We start from the raw sequence: 27,085 nt of genomic DNA on the forward strand, positions 1-27,085 counted from the left end.
GCAAGACACTTATCGCAAATACCCGTAAACATGAATATATCACCCCCATCCTTAGAGATCTACATTGGCTCCCTATCCTCTCCCGCATTCATTGCAAAACATTGACCATAGTACACAAATCTATTCATGCCCACAACTCCAAAAGGCTAGACATTCCTTTCAACTCTCCCCTGTCCACCCGACCCACCAGAACTGCCAACAAAGGCACCCGACTTGTACCTTCACTGAAAATAGCCCATCTCTCCTCCACACGCGACCGTGCCCTCTCAATTGCTGGCCCCGCCCTCTGGAACTCCCTGCCTCCTAACCTGCGTCTTAAACCATGTATGATTAAATTTAAAAAGTATCTAAAAACTTGGTTATTTAAACGAGCTTATCCAGAATAGATTTTCCCCCTCTCTGTCAGCCCATATGCCCCTCACAATGTGATTATACATGCTGTATGTTAAGGTTTCTTCTTGTTTTTGTTTTAATCTATATTTCCATACTGCAACTTGTTATCCCCTTCCCAGTTCCATCTCCCTGTTAATATGTATCTTCCAAGCCTAAATGTTCGAATGTAAACCGGTATGATGTCCCCCACTAATACCGGTATATAAAAGCTTTCAAATAAATAAATAAATAAATAAAATATTGATCAGTGATATGGGGCGATAAGACCCGCATAGTGTCTCATCCTTCCCAGGTTTCTGGACTATCATGATCCCAGCAGTGTCCTTGTTAATTTTTAATTTTATGAATATGGGATTGTGTTCTCTGTCCCTTATGTTTAAGTGCCAATAATTTACTGGGTTTATCACCCTGTTCATAATATTCCTGCTTCACTATTTCTAACTGTTGTGCAATCTGATCTGTATCCAATTCTTTCAGTAATTGACGTGCCTCATCTAGTTTTTGGAGCTTTATAGATCCCTGGTCCTGTTTGTGGGTTTGTTCTGGGTCTTTTATTTGGCTTAACAGCTGAGCTCTTATCACCCCTTTCTGCTTTTTATGGTAAGTCCCCAGATTAATGAGATTGCCCCGCAAAGTTGCTTTCAATCCTTCCCGAATTGTCATAGAAGAGATATCTGCTGTGGTATTAAACATTATATACTCCTCGATCTGTTTTTGCACCTTAGGGATATAAACTTTGTTTTTAATGAAGCTGTCATTTAACTTCCAGAAACGCAAACCTGGATCAAAGTTCGGCAAGTCCACCTCCCACCAAAGAGGGGAATGGTCGGACCAGGTAATACATTCGATATCAGCGTTCTGAGTATGATCACACAGAGCCTTATCTATCAGAAAATAATCGATACGCGAATATGTATCATGGGGTCTGGAGTAAAATCTATAGTTCCGGCTATGAGGGTATAAAGCCTCCATATACCAATCAATTGCCAATCATTCATAAATCTTTTAAAAGACCACCTATCCCTCTGAGTCGTGCCTCCCTCTCCCGATGAGGTATCTATAACAACCATGTGTGTCAATTGAAATCTCCCCTGACCACTAAATATCCCCCCTCTAACTGATGCAATTTCGTATTAATTTCCTACAGCACCAAACCTTGTTCCTTGGTTGGGCAATACACATTAACTAGAGTAAATTTGCAGTTATGAATTTCAACCACCAATATTATATAGCGGCTTTTAGGACCTTCAATAGTTTCAAGAACTTTCACACCCAGTGAAGAGGCAAACAGAATCCTCACTCCACTGTACTTACAGTCTGGGGTGCTGGCAGCATAATACTTTTGGGAGAAAAAACGCGGGCGTAGTAAATGCTCATGTCTCTGTTTTAAATGTATTTCCTGTATGAAAACCACGGAGGCCTGTAGTCGGGATAATTCATTACATAGCTGCCTACGCTTCAGTGGGGAGTTTACGCCCTTCACATTGAGGGACAAATTTAAGAGCGGCCATATGCCTTCCACTCTCCCTCACCAGCAGCCCATATGTTTCTATTTACCATTCTAACAGACTGTTGAACACCTGTGTGTCTTTCAGGATTTCCCCCTCCCCACCCCCCCCTACCCCTCAGATATCTAATGTCACCTCTCATTAGGCAGACCCCTAGTGGAGGAAGAATCATACATTCCCTCCCACCCCCACCCCCCCTTGATAGAAAATCAGTTCTCTGTCTCTCCGGTTCCAACGTTGAGAAATACAGTATTATCTTCATATTCAAGATTTAGCTAATGTTCAAAAAGTCTTGGCAATAATCTAATAATCAGGTCCTCCTCCCTAGTAGAACCCCACTGTAATTATAGTCACCATGTCTCCTCTGAGATCCTCAAGGAGGGAGCTGGTCTTTGTTCTCTGATGATGCTGGATTCCACAACTCACTTGAGCCCAATGTCCTCTTCAAGCGTCGGCCTCCTTTCCCTGCCATTTGCCATTTTGCGAGTTTGTAAGGGATCGCCATGCCCGTCGCTTGTAAGATGGCCACAGCATCCTCCACCGTTTTTATCCTTGAGGACACACCTTTAATGGTAAATGCTAAACCGCAAGGCTACTGCCATCGATATCTATGGTGTTCTTTTCGCAAGGCTGCTGTGACAGGTTGAAAGTCTCTGCGCCTTTTCAACGTTGCTGGGGATAAATCATCATAGATTGAGATAACATGTCCTTCCCACTCAAAGGTGTCCAGCTTTCTTGCAGCTTTCATAATAGCTTCTTTAACGGGGAAGCTAAGCATGCAGATCACAATATCTCTAGGGGCATTTCTTGGCGCTGTCCCCAGGGCGGGTAAACCCGGATCTTCCATATCCGTCGCCTCTGCCTTCAACAGCGCACTGCATATCACCGAGGTAGTCCGGCTAATATTAGCATACGCTGCGTCTTCCGGTAGGCCTCAAATGCGAATGTTATTGCGGAGTGAACGATTCTCTAAATCTTCTAACTTCAATGCCGTTTCCTCTTGGATGATGTGTAAGCTTTCAATCTCGGTATTTACATGTTTTATCCGCATGTCGTGATCTTCAAGCTGGGCCTCACTATCGTCCACACAATGCCCCAGTTCTTTAATATCTATGCGGAGTGTTGAAATTGCCTCGTGGAATTCTTCCGTTAGCGTTCTAATATCTTTTTTCGAGTCTTGAAACCAGTCCTGAAGGTCTTTTTTATTCATAGAACCTTCTCCGCCATCTGTCTCCTCTGGCATAGGTCGTTGTTTATCCCCTGCGCCATCTTGATCCACTCCACCCGATGTCTCACTCAAGGCTGCAAATTGGGAGCTGCCTGCATTGAAGGAGAATTGCTGGAGATCTACTGCTTTTTTCCTGGTAGACATGATCGCTGTTTTCCCTTCGGCTCAGATATGTGAAATCCAAGTATTTTAAGAAGCTGGAACCGGGTTATTTATGCTTTACTACTGAGGGGAGTATCGGAGAAAAGATTTAAGCAGCCATCTTTATCAGAAGACGTCACTTCCCCCCCACCCCCCAAAAACCCCTTTTTAAATGCAGCTATGCTAGCTGCCTTGACCACATCCTCCAGCAACAAACTGCATAGCTTGTTTGTGCATAGAGTTTAAATCTACTCCCTGTTAACTGAAAGGAGTGTCTCCTAGTCCTAGTGTTGTTTGAAAGGGTAAATATTCCTTACTTACCTGTTCTACTCCAGTCATGATTTTGTAGACTTCATCGGAAGTCTATCTCCCCTAAATCATCTCATCCCCAAGCTGAAGAGCCCTAACCTGTTGTTGCGCTTGGAGGTGGACCCTTGTCCTGGGGCAGTGGAGAGACATCTCCTGATAGGGAACAGAAGGCAAATGCCCCCAGAGGGGCAGAGCACTGGAGGAGACAGAGGTTGGGATGAGCTTCACCACTGGAAGCCCAAGGTCCCCCCGGGAGGAGCCCGTAGGGACCCGGGCCACTTGGACTTAGGTGGGCCTCGCAGGGTCTCCTGGGAGAGTAGAAGTCTGGCGTGCCCACTGACACAGGGAGAGCGTGATCGGGTTCGAGACTAGAGGTCCGATGGAGCAAGGAGGACTAGAATAGCGTAGGTAATGACAAGGCAAGGAACAGAGCCAGAATCTAGGGACGAAGTCAGACGAGCAAAGGTCAGAATACAGAGGTCAGTCTGTGGAATGGTCAACAAGGCAGAAGTCAGATACCGGAGGTCAGATGAGGTCACAGGCAGGCCGAAGTCAGGCAGACATGTCAAGGGACAAGCTGAGGTCTTGAGGCAGGCGGCAAGCATTCCTGCTGCCGCATATTGAGCTGAGGATTTCAATGTACTATTGACTACTCCTATATCCTTTTCCTGGGTGGAAATGCAGAAACCATCGTGGATGTATCTAAAATTAGGGCTGTTTCCCCTCCCCATCTACATCACTTTGCACTTGTCCACATTAAATTTAAGTCTGCCATTTAGAAGCCCAGTTCTCAATTCTCGCAAGGTCCTTCTGTAGTTCTTCACAATGTGCTTGTGTTTTAACTACCCTGAATATTTTTGTGCCATCTGCAAATTTGATCAGTTCGGGCATTGCTCCCCTTTCTAGGATTATGATGAATAAGTTAAATCGCGTTGGTCCAAGGAAAGATCCTGCAGTCCTACTCTCAGTTTCCTATCTTTTAGCCAATTACCAATCAACAGGACATTGCCTCCTACTCAGGACCTTTTAATTTGCTAAAGAGTGAAGTAAAGAATTCATTTTTTTTTCTGTTTTAGCTGTCTCTTCCCTAAGCACCCCTTTTATCCCTCATATCTAATGGTCCAATGATTCCCTCACAAACTCCTTGCTGCAAACAGATGTGAAAGTTTTTATTTTTTGCCTCTGACTAGCTTCTTTTCAAATTCTCTTTTGGCTTGCCTTAATGCTTTATATCTAACTTGCTGACGCTTATGTTCTTTTCTATTTTCTTCATTTGTATCTACTTTCAGTTTTTGAAAGATGTTTTTTGGCTTCCATAGCCTCTTACCCATCCATTTAACCAGGCTGGCAGTTGTTTGGTCTCCTTTCTATTGTTTTTAATACATGGAATACATTTAGTCTGAGCTGCCAAGATGGTGTTCTTAAATAGCATTCATGCTGAACGCAAACTTTTAATCTTTGCAACTGTTCCTTTTGGATTTTTCCTAATTTCCTCATTTTATTATAGTATTCCTTTTTAAATGAAATACTGCTGCAGTATTTTTAATTGTCTTCCCTTCAGTGATTTTGTTAAATTTGATTATGTTATGAACACTATTGCTAAGGAGACCCACCTCTGTTACTGTGACACTGGGATCTAACGCGAGAGGATGAGGATTATTTATTTAAAAATGTTTGTATACCGCCTTTCCAATTCAAATAATTAATCAAAACGGTTCACAATAGACATACATAATGATAAAATAAACATTAAAACAATCAATGAAATAAAAATAAAAATACAAATTAAGAAGAAATGTTATGCCCCATAAAACAAAAGACAAGGTGAGTCTGTAATTTGGTTGAAATATGAAAGTGTATCAAGTGATGAAGTGATGGTGTTGTGATTTGTCAATGAATTCTAGTTTTGAGAGTTAATAAGTGAACTGTATGCGTTCTGAAATAAATATGTTTTTTTGAATTGTTGTGTAGAAGAAATGAGTCGAAGAGAATCTGGAAGTTAATTCCATAATATAGGGCCCGCTACTGAAAACGCCCTTTTTCTAGTTAATTCAAATTTTGCGAGTTTGATTGTGGGTATATCTAAAAGATTTTTTTGACAGTGATCTGAGTTGTCTAGTTGGTTTGTAGATCCGAAGGTTAGTACAAAGCCATGTGGATGTTACATTATAAATAAGGGAGTGAATGATAGTCAATACTTTATAATGAATTCTGTATTTAAATCGGTAACCAATGAAATGAAAATAAAACTGGTGAGATATGAGTTCTGCGAGAAGTACCTGAAAGTATCCGAGCGGCTGAATTTTGTATTAATTGCAATGGATAAAGAACGGAGTCTGGTAAACCTAAAAGTAATGCATTGCAGTAGTCCAAACCGGAGAAAATCAGAGATTGCAAAACTGTACGAAAACCTCGAAGAAAAAGAAATGGTCAAACTCTTTTCAATAAATGTAATTTGAAAAAGGATTTTTTTGTAATGTTGGAGATATAGTTAACCAATTAGAGATCTGAATTAATTGTAATTCCCAAGCTATTAGTAAAAGTACTAATTAGGATAGAAATTCCCATGAAATTTAAGTGAGAGGGAGGCCCTATGGAAGAGTTAGAAATAGATGAGATGTGCAAGTGTAGTCTTAGATGGATTAGATATACAGTAGTCCCCCTTCGTTGGTACCAGGACCAGCTGCTCCATGAAGCATTCGTTTAAGGCACCTAGAAACTTCACCTACCCAACTTGCTCAAGGAGACATTTACCCAATCAAACCTGGAGTAATTGAGATCTCTCATTATTATGTTGCCTAATTTGTTAGATTTTCTAATTACTGGGCCAAATCAGCAATTAGGCAAGATTACATGACTCCTGATTTTTCACAACTGAAGTTAGCTCTAATTTTGCAACATTTTACAAGATCTTTTAAAAAAGAAAGCATAAGAAAAAACCAGTATCAATGAAGAAAAATATGCCTAACAGCAAGATGTGATCTGAGGATTTAAGTTAGTTGTTAATTGCTGCTTTAAGAAAAACTGCCCCATGTGACTAGTAACTGAAATACAAGGTCATGGCCAGCCCAGAGACAGAGAAGCAGAAGCTGTGCAATAGTGTGGAAAAGAATGAGTCTGCGATAAGAAAGAGTCTAAAGTGCCTGAGAAACTACAAGAACAATGAACTACTGAATAAGCATATGTAACATCTGAGGGGCACATGAAGGAAAATTACCAGCAAATGTAGAGATGAGAAAGCGGAGGGACGTGCAAGCCTTGTTACCAGTGCTTAAAAGACAAAGACAAATTTAAAATGACGAGTAGATTGGCATGGCTAGGTGAAAAGTTAAATTCTGTGATATTTAGCTCCTCTACTCCCAAAAGGAAACACAATCTTGAATCCTTATTGTTTCCGCTGTCTTAACTTTGTATGCATGCATGAAATAAACAAATCCTGCCAGCTCTTATAAGATCGCTAAGCTACTTAATGAATGTTATGTTTTGAAACTGAAAGTCTGTTTCTGTTGTGGTTGTGTTTTGGTGGATCCTTGGGTGCTCTGGAGATGACCACACCCACGGGGAGGAGCCCCGTGAGGAGCCACAGCACTGGGCTAGACTCGTACTATACCAAACACAGAATAGTTCTTTATTAGACAACTTGAAGAGAACCACCAGAGGTGGCAGTAGTGAGGCAATCCACTGGTTGCAGTCTCTGGGACCTCGGCAGAGGGAGCCCTTCTCTCCCTCATGACGTCAGGCGGTTCCGCAGCAGGTCTCCCAGCTAGGAGATATTGTGGATGAGACAGACAGAGTTAGAGTACTCACTAGGTGTTTGCTGTTGGTATGCAATTCCACCAGGTATGCAGTAGAAGTTACAGGCACCGAGGCAGGCCCTCAAGGAGCAAGTACCTGTTCCCTGAAAGGCACATGAAATAAAGCAGGGGGCCCCCGAGGAGTGGGTACCCAGGTTAGCAGATACCCTGAAGGGCAGAGAGAGAGAGAGCTTCCTGCGGCAGCACGGAAGCGGCAGAGTAGCGTAGACAAGAACGGATTTGAGTCCTTGCTAACTCAAAGAGCTAGCAAACTGGTGAAGGTAATATATCCGGATGGCGTGACGTCAGCATGAGGGAATGCTCTCGAGGTTCGCGTCAAGGGTGGTACAAAGACGTGGGTTGCGCGCGCGCACACCCTAGTAGGTACCTGGGAGGAGCAATGGCGGGAGGTTGCACCATAGCTGTTCTGGGGACGCCAGAAAGGTCGGCTTGTAGACGCGGCGGTAGCCATCTTTTAGGTAAGCGGGAGGAGCCATGAATAAGGAGAGGCAAACGGGGCAAAGCCGTCTAGGACCGATGGATGCAACAGTTTCATCACTGGCTATCTCTGGGGAGGAAACCAGGCGGGGTAAGTGTCAAGGTTTTTAACATTTTAGTAGCAGAGAATGGTTTGAGCGCAGCAGGTCCAGTCGGGATCACGGATACTTCTGGTCCAATCGGAACTGCGGGTACGGTTGGAAGAACTGGTCGGAACCGTATGTACAACAAATCAAGACCTAACGGAGCCACGGGCACGATTAGGCACCACGTGAGTTACGAGACCACGTGAGTATATTTTTCATTCATATACATGAGTATTTTTTATTTATATTTATTGTAGCTTGAAGTTGGCAATTTTTTTTTTTTTTTTTAAGGCATTCTAATTTTAAATGTATTATGTCATAAGGTACAGGATCCCCCAGTCCCCTAGCATTAGTTTGTGAATTATTCCCACATAAAGTTAAAATCATTACTAAGCATTGTAAGAAATGGGCATTGTGGGCGGAACGCTGGCCTGAGGACAGCAGCTTTACAGCCCTGGTTTCTGCAACAATTGCCGTAATTCATTCAGCATAAAAAGACAGGACCGTCTTTAACACGATATCTGCATTATTTTAACATGTTTATGGTTACATGGGAGCGTAGGATAGGCACCAGATTAGATTCCCAAGAGTTCAGGATCAGTTTCACACTGTATACGCTGCCCTCCCCCTTATGAGAGCAAAGAATTAGGATTTAACACCTGCTTGGGCTATAGTGCAGGGAGCCTTACAGTTACAGCCTGTTTTTAGAGTTTGTAATAAGATTTGTATGTTGTCCATAGTAGCTAGTTTTGTTTAAAGACTGTAGTTTCTCAGCCCCTGTCTCTTACATTTGTTAGCAAGCATAAAGATTTTCTTTGGCCAACTGTCCAGCACTTAATGAAAACTTATTAAGAAGTGATACTGGTTCATTTGCCTGTAGAGAGTTAAATTTGATATTTTATCCCTATTTTATGTAATGAAATACTATAAATACTGTTTATTTCGGGGAAAGTACCTACATGGCAGGATGAGGAGAAACATGCAGTTAGTTTCTGGGTGCCTCTCTCTTTGAACGGAGCGGATGTTTGAAATTGTTTATACAGAGATCTGATAGAGATGAGATAAGATTCCTTTTTACTTTTCTGCTTTAATAAATTGAAAATCCCGTGGTTAGAACGGATTAGGATTTCTTTCTTTAGTTATAAAATTCACAGTAGTCTCTTTAGTAAATAAAAAGGTCTTCCCAGTGATTAGACAAAAAAAAAAAAAAAAAAGCGTTTCTGCTATTTGCCTTTATTTTAGATGTTGTCTGTTGGCGTTCCTGCTTCCTGCTCTGCACTATAGAATTGAGAGACATGTTTGTGCAAAATGTGCTCATTTGAAGCGATTTTCATATAATAATTAGATTTCGAAAGGCTATGAGTATTTAATTTGTCAGAAAAGGATATAATTGTTTTTCCTTGTTTCAGAATTCCTAGGAGCGTTAATTACTAGTGTTAAAGTTTAGAACTTGAAAGGACACTGGCAATTAAGGGATAACAGAGAGGAAGGGGGGTGAGTGGGGGAATGCAGGGAAAGTATTTCTCAGGAGAAGACACAAACGAAGGAGGAAAAAAAACTCCATTCAATGAATTAATCTTTTAGTTTAAATAGCAGATTGGTGAACAATTTAAAGGTATTAAGAATAATAATAACCTTGATTTAGCAAGAATGTTTAATTTCGTTTGCAGTAAACAGAAATCTGTATCTTGTCAGTACAGGGAATGCGGAACTGAATGGGCTCTTCCTTTTTTGGAAAGAGTTTTGTTTGAGCAGAGCGTTACTACTGTGAGGTTTTTTGAGGGTGCGCGTAAGTGAATCTGATGGAGTAGGTTATGGCACGGTGATGTTATTCAATGTTGAAGCAAGTTAAAGAGAATGTTATATCCTAATGATGCCAGATCACATCCCTGTTTTTCTAAGTGTCTGTAATAAGAGTTAATCACACAAAAATAAATCCTGGCCAGTAAAAACTGACCTCTCAGAGAAGTGAGGCTGTTTTGAAAGCACAGGTCCCTGGGACATTGAAAAGTTATGAGTATTCCTTGGCATGGTAACACTGACAAAGCATCCAAAGATTTGGTCATCACACCGGCACACCTAAAGCACCTCCTAGGTCCTTTTCTTGCAAATCCAAATTGATTTCACCAAATTGTATATGAATTGCCTTTATGTCAAAATTGCAAGTCCACACTAACAATGATTTGCTGTTTCTCAGGGTGGAGAAGGCTTTCCCAGTAGTGAAGGCAGATATCTCTGTAGCTAAGATTCTGCTGAGAGAATTTATTCCAAGGTTAAAAACTAAAACTTGTGGTAGTGCCTCCTAGAGGCATGACAATAGAAACAAGAAAGTAGCTTCATGACCGCTATTTGCTGAATTAAGGCATATCAGAATGTTTAGTTTCAATGGAACTGTAATTTCACTGTAACCATTACCTTAAATTTGTTATATGCCAGGCTTATATTTTTCCAGATTGACTCTGCCATGAAAGATGTAACACTTGAAGAGGACATTTTTTCCCAGTTTAATTTCTTTTCATTTTTAAACTGATCTATTCTAATTCTGACTTTTTATTTTGGATCGATCCAAACACTTCCCAAACAAACACTTTTTGGTCTAATTTTTTAGCTCAAATGTGTGTTAATTGTTGTTTGTCTTTTTGTGTTATTTGTGTGTCATGACACCTGAAGAATGCAATGTATGAATGTGTGTCAGTTCAGTGAAATATGTTTCTATGTAATGTCTGAAAACTTAAGTTGTCTTCTGACTATTGCATGTTACCTAATAATAAAGTAGGAATATTATAGTTATAGTATATATGTAGGGATTACTTGTTGCAGGGAGTTATGGCCATGATGGAATCTTCTCACTGATTAATTTGAATTTGTTTTGATCTTATATTAGGTCCGTAACATACACATCTCACTTAATAATGAATTAAGAAGGCTATGCTTCGATGTCAAAAAGATACGCCATACTAAGAACTATATACGCCATGTCATTGATTTCAGAAATCATCCCATCCTTTGCCACAGAAGCCATCTTGTACCCTTCATTATATGAATTGAAATGTTGACACTTCTTGCCTGATTTTCTCTTTGTGTTTGTCTTGTTCTATGCCTTACCTAGATGCTGTTTCCTTTGTTATGAGGCAATGTACTCTTATTTGACATGTGATAACTTGAGTATCATAACAAAAATATTTTTATGAGATGCCTAGTCAATATCTAGTTAGGTACCTATTTGCAGATGCCATTATTTAGATTTTCAAATTAATGATACAGTCTGAATTAATGCAGTTTTTATTAGTTCCTACATTCCAAGCGTTTTGTTGCATTTTCCAGTCCTATAACTTCTAATTCGTATATGCATTTAGCTAAATGATTGCTTGATATGTTCTCCTCTATCTTTATCATTGGAAGCTAGTCTGATCACATTCAAGGTTCAAGAGGGATGAATAATTTTTTCTCCCTTATTTCTTGTTTTTATTTTCCCGACTTCCTTCACTTTCCTGTGCAGGGACTCGCCCAGGTGGTTTGTTAGCCCTACAAGGACATTATTTTGTATGTGGACACAAAGCATACCGAGGACTTCAGTCCAAGTGTTTTATCCTACACACACATTATCCGAATTTGTTTGTGATTCCAAATGCTAATGATTCCCGATTGAAGAGAGAATTGCAACAGTCATTAGATTTCCTTAATTCTAACAAAATCTCCCTACTTACTGAAGGCCAAAATGTAGGTTTAGCCATTACAGGTGTCATTTCATTAGTTACAAGGGTTCCTTTTTTCAATTCATGGTACAAAAAAATACAGCGCTTACAAGCCATTTTAGAAGTTCTGGCTTGTGAGTATGAGTATGCTTTTAACAAAATTATTAATGAATTATCACAGCCATATGCAGAACTGAATGATTATCTGTTATTCTATTGTAAAAGGTCAAGGTTGTATTTCCGTTGATAATTCTGAATTAGTACTGGATTTGGTCTACTTGGTGGGAACAACTGGTAAACTGGCTCACGTCCCTAGGGGAAATTGCAGGGGTTTCTTGTGGCTTGCTCTGGTTCTTCTTATAGTTGTGATAGCAGTGTGAATGTGTTTGCCTACCTGTTTATTGTTTTATGGGCCTAAACAACGTCACCTTGAATACAGTCAACATTCAGAGGTCAAGTATGACACAGAACCTCCATGCTTCCCTTGATACAGCAGCTTCCCTGGAAAGGAGTACGCCCCCTGACAACCTAAGACAGTCGCATGGCCCTGAGTGTGATGATTGTCCACAATCATCAAGAGGGAAATGAGGATTTAAGTTAGTTGTTAATTGCTGCTTTAAGAAAAACTGCCCCATGTTGACTAGTAACTGAAATACAAGGTCATGGCCAGCCCAGAGACAGAGAAGCAGAAGCTGTGCAATAGTGTGGAAAAGAATGAGTTTGCGATAAGAAAGTGTCTAAAGTGCCTGAGAAACTACAAGAACAATGAACTACTGAATAAGTATATGTAACATCTGTGGGGCACATGAAGAGAAATTACCAGCAAATGTAGAGATGAGAAAGGGGAGGGACGTGCAAGCCTTGTTACCAGTGCTTAAAAGACAAAGACAAATTTAAAACGACGAGTAGATTGGCATGGCTAGGTGAAAAGTTAAATTCTGTGAAACTTAGGTCCTCTACTCCCAAAAGGAAACACAATCTTGATTCCTTATCGTTTCCGCTGTCTTAACTTTGTATGCATGCATGAAATAAACAAATCCTGCCAGCTCTTATAAGATCTCTAAGCTACTTAATAAATGTTTTGAAACTGAAAGGCTGTTTCATCACTGGCTATCTCTGGGGAGGAAACCAGGTGGGGTAAGTTTCAAGGTTTTTAACAGATCTTGAGGACAAGTCACCGCAATGATACATAAAAATAAATAAAAATTACATAAAAAGGTAATTATTTCCAGGATTTCAATGACAGATGACAGTGCCTATAAAACTCAGAATCCATTCCATGAATATATACTTTGTGCGTAGGTCTTCTCCTGTTTGTAACCTCCCTCCTTAATTCTCCCCCTCAAAAAAAAAAAAAAGTTCCAGTACTCACCATCTGCTCCAGATGCCAGAATATCACCAATGGGAGAGAAACGCACAATGTTCACAGCTTTGGTATGACGCATCAGGTTAGACAAGAACTCCACAATAGCTTTCCCATCCGGTCCTTTCTCCACTTTCCAAAGCTGGTTGAAGAAAAGATTACTGTTAATATAAAATAATAAATTGCTGATTGGACTAAAATTTTCTTCTACATGACTATGAATGAAAATGGCGGAGAGGGTCTTATAAAGCCATTAAAGGGTAATCCACAAACTAACTGAAGCCACTCCATTTATGAGAGCAACCTACGAGTATTAGCCCTAAACTTTATTTATTTATTTATGAGCTTTTATATACCGGCATTCGTAGGACACATCATGTCGGTTAATCTTAATGGATAATCAGGTCTGTGCTGTATTTGTCACAAATATTTTATTTAAAAAGATGTTCGAGACCATGTGACAACATGGGGGAAGGAAGATGTTTCCTTCCCTTGGACCTGACCACTCACAATCTGCTCTCATCGGTGCAATTTTCTAATCATTTGAGGCAACATCTGACATTGGAAGAAGCGGTGGGTGACAGATTTTGGCCAATTTCGTTCAGGATTGTCAACCCATCTCAGAAAGAAATAAAAAGAAAGAGAAACCCAAAATGCTGGACAGGCAGGTTATTGTAGACTCCGAGCTAGCTAAACCGGGAAAGATTGCAGAACTAAAAACAGCAGTAGTAGAAGTGCTCAAACTGGAACTAAAAAGACCATGGACAACTAGAGGAAGTCTCTTCGATGGTCACTGATTTTGAATGCTGGTTCACGGAGCTAGAACAAAGTCTCGGATGTGCAGGATGATCTGCGTGATGCTAAGGCCGAAGTGACTGCTCTTCAGGATGCAGTGAAAAAACATGAATGGCTGGAGGATCTAGAAAACAGATCACACCATAAAAACATTCACCTTCTTGACTAACCAAAAATTTTGCTGGGAAAAAAAAGAGCTGCAGGGCTTCCTGGGAACATGGCTCCTGTATGAATTGGACCTTGAGAATGTCAAAGGAAACTTGTGTATAGAGCAGGTTCACAGGCTAGGCCCTCGCCAAGATAACAGTGGCAGGCCACATGTGGTCACAGCGCAGCTGCAAGACTTCATGCATAGTCGCCATAATGCAGGCTTTCGAAGAAAGCAAACAACTGTCTGCAATGTACCATGTATTTGCCCGCCTTTGCTCTAAGCTCTTTGCAATGGGTATTCAATTGGCCCTGCTCTACACGGCTAAATTACGAGTGCAATACACCAGCAGAGTTCATTGGTTTCTAACGGTGGAAGAGGCAAAGAAATTCATAGACGAGCTAGAGGAGAAAGTCACCTGAGCATTTGATTAATTCCGGACCCGGCATGGAGTTATGTTCAACTTTGGAGATGTGCTCTTCAATGTCACTGATAGTCGCGTTGGGTGCTGCATGCATTTTCCTTTATATTTCTCTTCACTTTTCATCGAAGGAACATCAGCTAGGCAGTGGACGTGCTACTACTTCACAACACAAGTTCGAGAGCTACAGTTTTGAATTGTGATGGACTGTTCCTGTTTGATTATTGCACTCATTTAATTTTTATTCATTCAATATTGTTACATTTGTTTTTTCTCTCAGTAGCAGGCAATTAATATAGCTAAGTTTGAGGGAGCTATTGGTTATTGATTTGAATGTGGGAAGATGTGTGGAGCAATTTGGAGGTACTATGAAGGAGACTTTAGATGGGAGCAGGAAGGAGTGGGTTAAGGGTCTGAATGTCTTAGGAGGGTCTCAGATAGGCATGGAGAGATGATTCTTAGAGGAACAGGGGGGATTTTTTTTTTCCCCCCAAGACTATAGGTTCATGGCTTGAGAGATTATGGGAGTGTTACATGCGATTTAGGCAGTGGTTGTTCGGAGCAAATTCTCAATGTGGATTCATGCTGGGAGGCTCATATTTTAGAAAGGGTTTTTTTCTTTCAGGTCTTGTATCTGTTTTTAAACAGACATTGTGACCCATCCTGATCTAAAACTTTTTCCTGGAATGTTTGTGGCATGGGCTCAGTGATTAAGTATACCAAAATTCTTACAAGCCTTAAGAAAAAGAAGATGGACATAACTTTCTTACAGGAAACCCATGTCAATGATTCGGAACATCAAAAATTGAAAAGATGGTGGGTGGATAATGTTCATTATGCCTCAGCAGACACTAGATCTGCAGGAATAGCAATAAATTCAAAAGACTGTGGCGTTGATAGTGCAGAAGTAAATTAAGGACCCTCATGGTTGTTACATCATGTTGGTCGCTGAGCTTCACCACATCTGTAATGTGATGCTCCTACAGTTATAAGCATGGTTTCTTTGCCAATTTGTATAAACCTTTGCTTCCTTATATATACATGATAAGTTAGTGGTTGGGGACGATTTTAATTTGGTTAGGGACCCGCTTTTGGATAAATCACATCACAATACATGACAAAGTTAATAGAGGCAGAGGGATTTCATTCTTGGAGAATAATCTGGAGATGCTTGGCACCTTCTTCATCCTTTGGAAAAGGAATTTACACACCTATCCAGAGCTCATTCCTCACACTCCAGGATAGATTATAGTCTGACAAGCCGTAAAGCCCGTTAAAACGGGCTACATCCCTCTGTCTCTCACTTCCCCCTCATTCTCTCTCCCCTCACTCTTCACCACCCCCCCTCCCCCACCCACTCCTCTCCACCCTCCCTCTCCTCTCACTCAGTCCCCCCTCTCCCTCACTCCCTCCCACTCAGTCCCCCCTCTCCCTCCCTCCCACTCACTCAGTCCCCCTCTCCCTCCCACTCACTCAGTCCCCCTCTCCCTCCCTCCCTCCCTTCACCCACCTCCATTTCCTCCCGGCGCCGTAAGCGCGACTTCCCGCAACCCTCACCCGGCTCCATTAACTCCTCCCGCTCCTGCCGGCAGATCTCGGGGGGGGTCACTCCCGCGCGCGCGCGGCAGTGACCCCCCCGAGATCTGCCGGCAGATCTGGGGAGGAGAAGTAGCGGCACCGCGCGCGCGCGGTGCCGCTACTTCTCCTCCCGCTCCTGCCGGCAGATCTCGGGGGGGGGGGCGCGGGAGTGACACCCCCCCCCCCGAGATCTGCCGGCAGATCTCGGTGGGGGGGGCGCGGGAGTGACACCCCCCCCCCCCGAGATCTGCCGGCAGATCTGGGGAGGAGAAGCAGCGGCACCGCGCGCGCGCGGCGCCGCTGCTTCTCCTCCCGCTCCTGCGGCCCCACCGCCATTTTTTTTTCTGATCGACATCCTTGCCCGCACATGCGCAGTAGAGCTGCGCTCTACTGCGCATTTGCGGGCCGTCGGTCACAGGCCATTTATAAGGTAGATCTTTCTACATGTATTCTCACAAGTTGAAAATTCAGGTACAGATAAAATACAGGTGTCTGATCATTCCCCACTATAGTTATGTTTAACTTGGGGAGGGATGATAGACCCTGTTGGGCTTGGCCTTTTCCTTATTTTTTGGCAAGGGATCCACAATCAAGAATATCTTAAAGCATGTTGGAAAGATTCCAAAAGCCATAATAGGTTTTCGTATATAGCTAAAGCAGTCCTTGAAGGAGATATTTCTTTTGTAGCAAAAAAATGGGGGAATATAGACAAGCAACTTGTACAATTGGATAAATTGACTATGAATAAAAAAAACAATTGGTGGTTTCTAACTCAAGAGAGAATAGAGAGGCCTAGTTAGCTACTCAAGTAGCACTGAACTCCTTGATTCATCAGCAAACTAAGAAATATGTTATCTATTATAAATTTAAACTCTACCAATATGGCAATAAATCGGGCAAGCTCTTGCCGAATATCATCAAAACAAGTTCTGGTCCCAAACATATTTCGACTTTAATATCAAAGATGGGTGTTAAGGTAGACTCAAATAAGGAGACAGTGAAAACCTTGGAGCTGTACATTTCTAGTGGGGGAAATATGGAAAACTGTATTCAATTTCCAGAGCAGGCGAACATGCACAAATTCACTGATGAGTAATTAGATTAGTTAAATAGACCACTTAGCTAGTGGAAGATCAAGGGGGCATTCGTAAAGCAAAAAAACTGAAAGTACCAGGCCCAGATGGTTATAATGCTGAATTCTATAAGATTTTATTAGATTATGTTGCTGAATCGCTAAGTGTGGTATATCAAGCATTATTAGAGCTGGAAGCATATCCAAAGGATGTCAACTTGGCCCAAATTACAATGATACCCAAACAGGGAAGGGATCCAACATTGCCTGCATCATATCATCCTACATCTTTGTTAAATTTTGACAAAAAACTTTTAGCAAAAACTATAGCAGATAGACTGGCCTTAATACTACTTAAGATCATTGGACCGGGTCAGGTAGAATTTGTTGCTATCAGCTATACTGTTTCAGAAATACCATACCCCTTTCATGGTCATTAGTTTCGACGCCGTGAAGATGTTTGATAGAGTGGCGTGACCATAGGAAAATTGGTTCTTACCTGCTAATTTTCGTTCCTGTTGTACCACGGATCAGTCCAGGACAGCTAGGTTTTGCCTCCCCTCCATCAGATGGAGACAGAGAAGTTTTTACAGACTCCGTCCTACACCCCTGAGGTGCCACCTAGAGTCTGTCAGTATTACACTGTACCCAAGCAGAAATATATAAACCATAACTTCAACAATAACCCCCCCAAACCACTCCATAAATGAATGAAATCATGCCCATAATCTCTCCCTGACAAGGGGGGCATTCCGTAAACTTGCAGAGAAACAAAATTATGATTACATCTCGGCCGAGTGGACTCTCCAGCTTTCCCGTGGGCGGGTGTCTGGACTGATCTTTGGTACTACAGAAACTGAAATAGACAATCTCCAGCCAATCAGATTTACCAGTCCACAAAATTCTAAGTGACATCACAGAGGCATTTTGACAAACTCAGGTCAATCAAAAACAGTTGAAGCAACTATATACACACATTTATAAAATAAGCAGGACTGAAGAAGCTTTTGCACTGTTACCAAGTGTAACAATGACATCTAAACAAAAAGGGTAAACATTTTCATCATTAAACGCTCTCTTTAAAACACAAAGTGAGAGGGCATTATTGGTGGGATAATGTGAGGGAGTCTGTACTGCCACTAATCCCAATACCTGCATTCTTACCAGGAACTTGGGGGAGGGGGACGGGGGGGGGGGGGGGGTTTGTAGAGGGCAGAACAAAGATAGTCAACATCAGCTTCTGCTGCTTATCTAGTATCTTTTAAGTATCAAATTCATGGGAAAATGTGAAATGAACTGACTTACTCGAACAGCAGTGTCCACTCCAGCTGAAGCCAGTCGGTTTATTTTGCCATCCGTTCCATGCTGGAAGTCTACGCTATACACAGGCTCCTTATTGTGCCAGGCTATTTCACACGTGATCACCTTCATTCTGCATAGCAAAACAATGGCAATATTGCATTACTATTCTTAGATTAAAAAGCAATGGCACACAGTGCAAAATATTCATAGAAACTATTGAGAGGGTAAATTTATAAAAAATAAATAAAAAAAAAAAAAGTATGTCACTTTTTATTTACCTCACTGATTCTGCCTCCAGATAGTCCTAATAAGGTAAAATTTAATCTTACCTTTTAATTTCCTTTCCTTGAGTCCTGCCAGACTAGTTCCAACATGTGGGTTATCAACTCCTACCAGCAGATGGGGACAAAGAACAATCAACTTTGCTGAAAACATCCTTAGCATAAAAGTTGGAACAGCAGACTACTTATCCTGTATGCTCACTATCAAAGCAACAAGCTGTTAAGAAAGAAAACTTTTATTAATACCATTAATGACATTTGCCAACTGGTTAGTCCAAATATACCCTTACGGTTCTCCCCTCCCCAGGCTCCAACCCGGCTGAAAGAGAAATACCATAGAGAAAGAAAGAACAGGAGGAAATTCTAAAACCCTGGAAGACTGACCAAACAACTCTTAAGGGGGAAACTGGGACTGGTCTGGCAGGATCTGAGAAAAGGAAATTAGCAGGCAAAATAAAAAATGTAACTTCCCTTATCCCATCAGACTAGTCCCAATGTGTGTGCAAAAATCATATTTTATATGCAGAAAATATGATTTGTGCAATCATGTTTTGTTCTGCTCTAAGCATTTTCTTTGAGCACTTTCTGGTTTGTGCGCATTTAAAGCTCGATGCATTAGCTTATTGCATCGTAAGTTTAAAAAAGTTAGCCTGTGCATTAAGAAACTGCGTGCTGAATTTCAGTGCATAGTTTTCACACTCAGCTTTTTATATCAGCCCCATAGACTGCAAGTTCTCTGGGGTAAGGGAAATATCTACAGTACCTGAATGTAACTCGCCTTGAACTACCAATGAAAAAGGCATGAGCTAAATCTAAATAAATAAAGGGAGACGTATCAGACATGCATTTTGGAAGCAAAAAAAAAAGTCTCTCTCTAATTTAATCAACAAAGTTGGTTATGATCCAAAAACTTTGTTCAACATTGTTAAACATCTGACCAATTCAACACTGCTGAATCCTTCAACTTCTGATAGTCTTTCCGCTGACTTTTTCCTTAAATATTTTAAATTTAAAGATAGTTTTCAATGTTTAAACTTTGAAAACGTTCCTAAATGACACCTGAATGATGTCATTCTCATCTATACCAACCTGGGAAACCTTTAATTTTGTTTCATCTATGGAGGTTACCAATTTAATCTCAAAATCCAATACCATAATCTGTCCACAAGCTCTCTGTTCCTCTACCTTGTTCAAAGCTGCTAAGGATAATTTGGCACCTCTTTTTTTCATGCTTAATTAACATTTCTTTAAAATGAAGGTTTTGTTCCCAATAGTCTCAAACAGGCAGTTGTTCGTCCTCTGTTGAAAATTTCCAATCTGGATGCATTAGACCCTTCAAATTATAGGCCAATCTCTTCACTACCTTTTTTTTCTCTAAAATTCTAGAAGTATCAGTCTTGACTCAGTTATCAGATCATGTTGAAAAATTTCAGGTTCTCGATCCTCATCAGTTTGGTTTCCGCTGTGCTTTAAACAGAACTTTTACTACTGTTCCTGACACCATTAGAAGAGGCATTGACATGGGCCATCATTTATCTTGATTTCCCTTGATATTTCATCAGCTTTTGATACTGTGGATCACATCATCCTGCTCTTTCAATTACAGGAAGCTGGTTTATCTGGCAGAGTTCTAAACTGGTTCCGTTCCTATCTAATCGTACTTAACAAGTCAAAGATCATAGTGATTTTTTTCACTGTTTCTCATATCAAAACTGGAGTCCCCCCAAGACTCTGCCCTTTCATCACTTCTCTTTAATATCTATTTAGCACCTCCTTGCAAAATCCTTTCCAATCAAACAGATTCTTATAAACTGTATGCAGATAATATTCAATTCCTCATCCGTATTCGTTCATCTTGGGCTGATAAGCAAATGTTTACATGGTTTTGTGTTTCTTCCATCAAACTGTGGTTGGAACACAACAAGCTAAGTTTAAACATGTCAAAAACGGAATTTCTTGCATTAGCTTGCCCTTACTCTTCAGTATCTGAATCGACTAGATGCATCAACTCCTCCTCTTTTGAAATAACCAATCAGGTCAAAAGCTTAGGGGTTCTATTAGACAGTACTCTCTCTTTCAAGAGTCAAGTTAAGCATGTTATAAGACAAGGTTTTTTCAGACTTCGCCTACTGGCTAGGCTAAAAAAAACTTATTTCCTTCAGAATTTCATACAGTTCTTCAGGCCTCTATCTTTCCAATTATTTATTATTGTAACACTCTGGTCTCCCCTTCCTCAACTTTACAACCTATTCATTTTTTTAAAATCTTTTATTTATTGCTTTTTTAAATTCAGTTAACAAGAATGAACTTGACAAGAAATGATATACAGAGATACATAGTTCTCACAAATCATGAACAATATTTAACAGGAATAATAAACTAACATTCATTCCCTGTGATATCCTGTCAGACCACATTTTAGGGGGGGTTCCAATGAAAATCTGAAGGAAATTAAATCTATCAAAATCAATATAAGATAGACCATCACAAAGAAAGTGAATTCTCCTTTCTATAGTCGAGGCACATTATTCGGAGCTAGTTCTAGCAATTGAGGGGTCTGGATTAAACTTTGCTATTGACAAAAGAATGTAATTGTAGGGAATCAAAAGCCACATATTGTACCCCAGCATGTTTCACCACGCATGTACAGGGGAAATCAGCCAAAAGGAGGCGCCCAGGCCTATAACAGCTGGACATATCATTACGAAACGCTTTCTTTTCGCTTTGTGGTTTTTGCTTCATCTGGGAACATGTACATTTTTTTTTACCAAAAAATAATGCATCTCTGTCTGAAGAACATTTTAAGGATTAATTCTCTGAGTCCAGTGCTAGTGTTACAATCAGGAGTCGAAGTTTTCACTTCTTCTTCAATTGAATTTTCCAAAAAGGAAGATAAATGTGAAGTATCTATTATAGGGGATAATTCAGGTCTTATATTCACTTGCAGAGAAGACTTAATAGGCAGGTAATAAGCCTTGGAAATCGGAGGAATCATTTCTTCTTTTATAGATAGTATTTCCAGAAAATATTTACGGAGCATTTCAATGGGTGAGACATTTTTTCTTAGGAAAATTTAACATCTTAAGATTGCAACGACATATGCTATTCTCGAGATTTTCCATTTTATTTTGTAGATATGAGTGTCCCTGTATTACAATGTCTACAGACTTTTGCATGTTTGTCTCTTTAGTCTCCAGGACCTCATTTTGCTCCTTTATCTCAGTAATTTGAGATTTTATGGCGTTAACTTGGTCAATTAGATCTTGTTACTGGGAAACAAAGCATGAAAGCTGGTTTGATAGCTTAGTAATAGCTTCCCATATATTTTCCAAAGTTATTTGAGGTGGTTTTAATAGTGTAAAAATTGTTACCTCTGTATTTTTGACGAGACGCTGTAGCTTGAGTCAATGCTTGGTCAAATCCAGCTCTACCCCCGTTTGTGGTCCGGCTGACAGCTCCTGGTGTTTGCTCCTCCGTAGTAGCTCCACCCAGCGCTGAGGCAGCCGGCTGCCTTCGATCTTCTGCATGCGACGAGAACTGGATGATCACGTCATCTCGCTCCTTGGGGGGGCCAGATTGAGGAGGGGCCCGATTTGGCTCCGGCGATAACGATGACTCCAAATCCAGATCAGACTGCGTTGGCTCACCTCACGCATTGCCTTCCAAGGATTTCGCTTCAGAGCTGCTTTCTGGGTTCCAGACTACATGTTGGTCCATAGGGCCAGTCACAGGTAACATCTCGCCAGCTTCGGGGTAAGATCTAGCCTTCCCCTTTCTTTTTCCCATCATTGTTTAAGAAATTCTCAGCAAGGCAATTTTTGAGAATCAAAGAGCATCCATAACTCCCGGCACTAGCATATGGCCATCTTGGAAACACCCCACGACCTATTCAATTACTCAAACTCAGCAGCAAAATTCTTGTCAGGAACAAAGCATTCAGATCACATAACACTCACTCTGATTAATTTACATTGGCTATCCATTTCTGAACAAATCAAATATAAACTTGGCATGACCCTATATAAGCTCATCAATGACTCATGCCTGTGGGCAAATTCTTTGCTGAAATTCTATCAACCAGCCTAGTCTTTATGCTCCTCACAGCAAGGCCTCCTAGAGGTTTCCTCATCAAAATTTGCACGCTTACACATTACGTATGATTGCTCATTTTCCGTGGCTGGCCTGGATTTTTGCAACTCTTTCCCCTTTGACATGTGTTAGTGTGACTATTAAAACTTTCATAACTCTTTTTAAAAAACCTTTTTGTTTAGGCTTGGTTATTTTTTATTTTCTTTGTATTATAGTTGGTGTCTTTTATGCTTTAAGAATTTATATTTTTAGTATTATTGATTTTATGTTTGTTCTTTTATATATGTATTTCTTGTAAATTGCCTAGACCTTCATTGTGTTTGGAGATTCATAAATTTAATAAAATATAATATATTCAAATCCTTCTTCCATCTGTTGATGACAAGGAGAGAGAAAAACAAAGAGCAATGTGCAAAGTCACATCATCAATACACTGGATTAGAACAAATGATATATTTGTTTAAAGTTACTTTAGAATAGTACCATAGTAACAAACATAGCAGATGACAGCAGATAAGGACCAACAACCTCACTCAGTCCACATTTGGTGCTTGTTTCTGTCTAAACCCAGCTGTCAACTATGGTGAATTTCTAGATTTCCAGCTTGAAATCCTTAGTTAAATTATACTAACTGCCTCGTAAGGGCTGGGACAGTACTTTTAGGCCTAGCTAGTAACAGCTAAAGGCAGAAGGATTGAAAAAAACATAGCTACAGCATACTAGGAAACATTTATATAATCTTTAGTAGCAGAAGCCTAAACATAAATGTAAGTATTTAGAGTTATTTACTCCAAAAAATTAAATGTAATCTCTTAGGAAAAACACAAGCTTATGCATAGGTACTAGGTACACTGAATTAGGTATAAATTCTTGGAATTCAATGAATATTGATACAATGTCTTGCATGTATAGAAGTCCCCACACTTAAGCATCCAACCCCACTTGCATGCAGGACTGGAAAAAACAGAGGGGCTATGTAGCCTAAAATTCAGCACCAGGCAGAGCAGGAACCTGCTCTATACAGCTCCCAGTACCAGATTCAGACAAAAAGGTACCTAAACAACCGCTTAGGGCTTGCTCTATAACAGACTAACACTGTCGTGCTTCTGAAGTAAATAAATTGCTCTAGATCAAAATGTACATTTTATTTATTTATAGTCATGCGATGGGGCCTCATACATGGCATAGTTTAGTTCGCAAATTAAGAGGGGGCCATCGCTAAATGAAAAATAAATAACTAAATTAAACATTACGTTATTTTTTGTAATACTAAATTTGACATAGTTTAAGGCCTCAGCACATCTTAATCCAGCCTGGACAGCCCCAATAACTCCAGGAAAGGCGGGAAGTGGAAGAAGGCATGGGACAACAGGGATGTACTTTCCGTAGCCTGTAACTTTACGTTATGATTTTTAAAGTTTGCTTTCCCTTTTCAATCGCTCTATATATTACTTTGCCAACATATGTAAACTGTCACGCCAATAAAGTCACCTGAAGCTGGATACAGAGGAAGTGGGTGGAGGAGGCGCGGCAGGGGGAGACTACCTGAGACCCGGGGACTGCGCTGCTGGGACGGTACCGAAGAGCCAGGATCGCTGTGATATCCCGAGGAGGGGGTGGGGGCAGTAAGACAGTACCTGAGAGCTGGGGATGGGTCGGTGCTGGAGACCACGGTACTGCCGCTTCTAGCACCCCCGCTGGTCTGCGGACGATTTCCCGCGCGCGCCCCGGCATTGAGACGTCACCAGTGACGTCTAAAAGAGGCAGTCAGTGCTGCCCCCGCCGCGGTGTTGGAGGACGGCATTCAGTGTTGCCAGCCTCGCTTATTTACCGCGAGATTGGGCTTCTTTTTGTAGTCATTCGCGGGTTTTTTTTTCCGATTCGCGGGTTGCTTTTAATTGGGCTATTTTTTCTGCCAGTCGCGTTTTTTTGGGCTTGTTGGGCGTCCCGCCAACAAGCTCTGAATCATGTTACAGTGATTGGCTGCTGCTGCGATGAAGCCTGTCCATAGCAGGCGCACCCTATCCCTATATTGCAGCAGTAAGCCAATCAGAGCAGAATGCAAGCCTTGTTGATGCACAGGACGCATTTTGTGGGCAGATCCAGCCAGCATCACACGTGGGCGAACGGGAAGGCCAGCAGCACAGCATTGGAGTGCAACAGCAAAGGAATCCAGAGTGTGCAGCCACAGCCACGTATCAGGAGGGAAGGAATTAGTATGTTGGGAGGGGGAAATGAGAGTGCGGGGGCCAGCGATGTGCTCGGAGGGGTTAGGGAGGGGGGAATGAGAGTGTGGGGGCCAGAGATGTGCTCAGAGGGGTTAGGGAGGGGGGAATGAGAGTGTGGGGCCCAGAGATGTGCTCAGAGGGGTTAGGGAGGGGGGAATGAGAGTGTGGGGGCCAGAGATGTGCTCAGAGGGGTTAGGGAGGGGGGAATGAGAGTGTGGGGCCCAGAGATGTGCTCGGAGGGGTTAGGGAGGGGGGAATGAGAATGTGGGGGCCAGAGATGTGCTCGGAGGGGTTAGGGAGGGGGGGAATGAGAGTGTGGGGGCCAGAGATGTGCTCGGAGGGGTTAGGGAGGGGGGAATGAGAATGTGGGGGCCAGAGATGTGCTCGGAGGGGTTAGGGAGGGGGGAATGAGAGTGTGGGGGCCAGAGATGTGCTCGGAGGGGTTAGGGAGGGGGGAATGAGAATGTGGGGGCCAGAGATGTGCTCGGAGGGGTTAGGGAGGGGTGAATGAGAGTGTGGGGCCCAGAGATGTGCCCGGAGGGGGGAATCAGTGTGTGCAGGGCCAGAGATGTGCTCGGAGGGGTTAGGGAGGGGGGAATGAGAGTGTGAGGGCCAGAGATGTGCTCGGAGGGGGGTGGGGAGAGGGAAATGAGTATGCGAGGGCGTTAAATGCTAGAAAAAAATAAAAAGTTTCAATCTCACGTGTTTTGGGCTTTTTTTGGGCTTGTTTTTTTGGAAAAAAGTGCTTGTTCTTTCATGAAAACCTGGCAACACTGCATTACACCCGCCAAGTCGGGCTGCGTTTTATATTCATGGGAGGCTCCTTGCAGCCGGCTTTTCTCCGCGCTGTCGCCAAAAATGAACCACGCAAAGGCAGTGGGAGCGACGCTCCGTGCACAGCACTAAATAGGGAAACATCACAGACTACCTCTCTACCAGAGCCTGCAGGAAGCCAACGGCAGCTTCCGATTTATCAGCGACTACAGACTACAATATTACGCATGCGCAATGGGGACTGCTGCAAGCTCTTTTTTTTTTTTTAGGTACGGCGCTGCGCAGACTTTTCTACCAGAAGAGAGCACCCAAAGAAACAAGGGTGGGGTTCTGCTTAAGTCCCACAAGGCGAGGGTGTAAATTTTTGGGGGAGGAGGGAGTCCACCAAACCCTTGTCCCCTCCTAAGCAGGCAAGTTGACTTGATAGTCACTGAAGCTCTCACATGAAACTGGTTTTACGTACTGAGCTCTCTTTAAAATAAGCAGGTGCAGATTGGAATTCAGTATTAGAGGGTTTGTTTTTTTTTGGGTTTTTTTTTTTTTTTTTTAGAATTACGGAAGACTTGTGGACCTCTGGAGAAATTCTCATACATTTGGAAGGTAGAACAATGATGCACAGAAACAAAGGTTAACAATTAAAAAAAATAAAAATATATATATATATGGTGATACATTTCTATTGTTCTAACAATACATTTCTTGACTAGCTGTCGAGTACTAATACCCTCTTCTTCAGAATTCAAATGAGCAAAATATGGCCACACCAAAAAACATAAAGCAGTATGGTTGCAATAAGTGAATTATAAACGGCATTAAGAGGAACAAGCCGGGCTGCTTATTTTTTTTTTTTATGAGTACAGTATTCCAAATCTACCGTTTTATTTTTAGATCTATAGTCTGAACTTGAAGTGCCTTGTGAAATCAAAGTGTGTGTATTACTGGAATTTCAATGGAATCGAGAAATAAGCATGAAAAGAACTGGCCACTAGAAATCCGGAGCCTTTGAATGGAAATCCATCTTCCCCGCAGTGCGTCAGTACTATGAAGCAGAGAAAAAAAATATATTTCACTCTGTGATTGTTGGAGAAGTTTTCTGTATTTTTTTTTTTAAATTCATCTTTATTGGCTCAAAAGAAAAAGATAGACATATGATTTAGTTTATTAACTTGATTGATGCATCTCCTTTAAAACCATCAAAGCCGTGAGCAAAGTAATACACAGGACAATACAATAAATATGGTAATAAAATATTTAAACAATGGTTACACACAAAGAACATTTATAAAAAGGTTAAGTAACAAACGCTAAACAAAAAATGACAAAGTATGTATATAAACAAAACTGCAGTCATGAGCAAATCTTGGCCAGAAAAATATCAATAC

General features: G+C 41.4%; 1 protein-coding gene across 7 annotated transcripts in view; it reads right to left on the reverse strand.

Annotated features, from left to right (window-relative positions):
- The window catches only part of CHAF1B (chromatin assembly factor 1 subunit B), a 76,257-nt gene extending 51,702 nt beyond the window's left edge, over nucleotides 1-24,555 (reverse strand). The window contains exons 1-3 of one of the 7 annotated variants that reach the window (XM_029603478.1): nucleotides 24,247-24,553; nucleotides 18,335-18,461; nucleotides 13,025-13,157 (exon numbers count right to left, since the gene is read on the reverse strand). In XM_029603478.1, coding sequence (XP_029459338.1) covers nucleotides 13,025-13,157; nucleotides 18,335-18,460 — 259 coding nt within the window. In that variant the 5' untranslated portion in view covers nucleotide 18,461; nucleotides 24,247-24,553. Of the gene's footprint in view, nucleotides 1-13,024; nucleotides 13,158-18,334; nucleotides 18,462-18,660; nucleotides 18,815-21,983; nucleotides 22,779-24,192 lie in introns of those variants that run through there. The other 6 variants (XM_029603476.1, XM_029603477.1, XM_029603479.1 and 3 more) reach the window with 6 other exon arrangements.
- Nucleotides 24,556-27,085: the final 2,530 nt, after the last annotated feature.

The sequence above is a fragment of the Rhinatrema bivittatum genome, chromosome 5 (assembly GCF_901001135.1).
Source record: "Rhinatrema bivittatum chromosome 5, aRhiBiv1.1, whole genome shotgun sequence".
NCBI lineage: Eukaryota > Metazoa > Chordata > Amphibia > Gymnophiona > Rhinatrematidae > Rhinatrema > Rhinatrema bivittatum.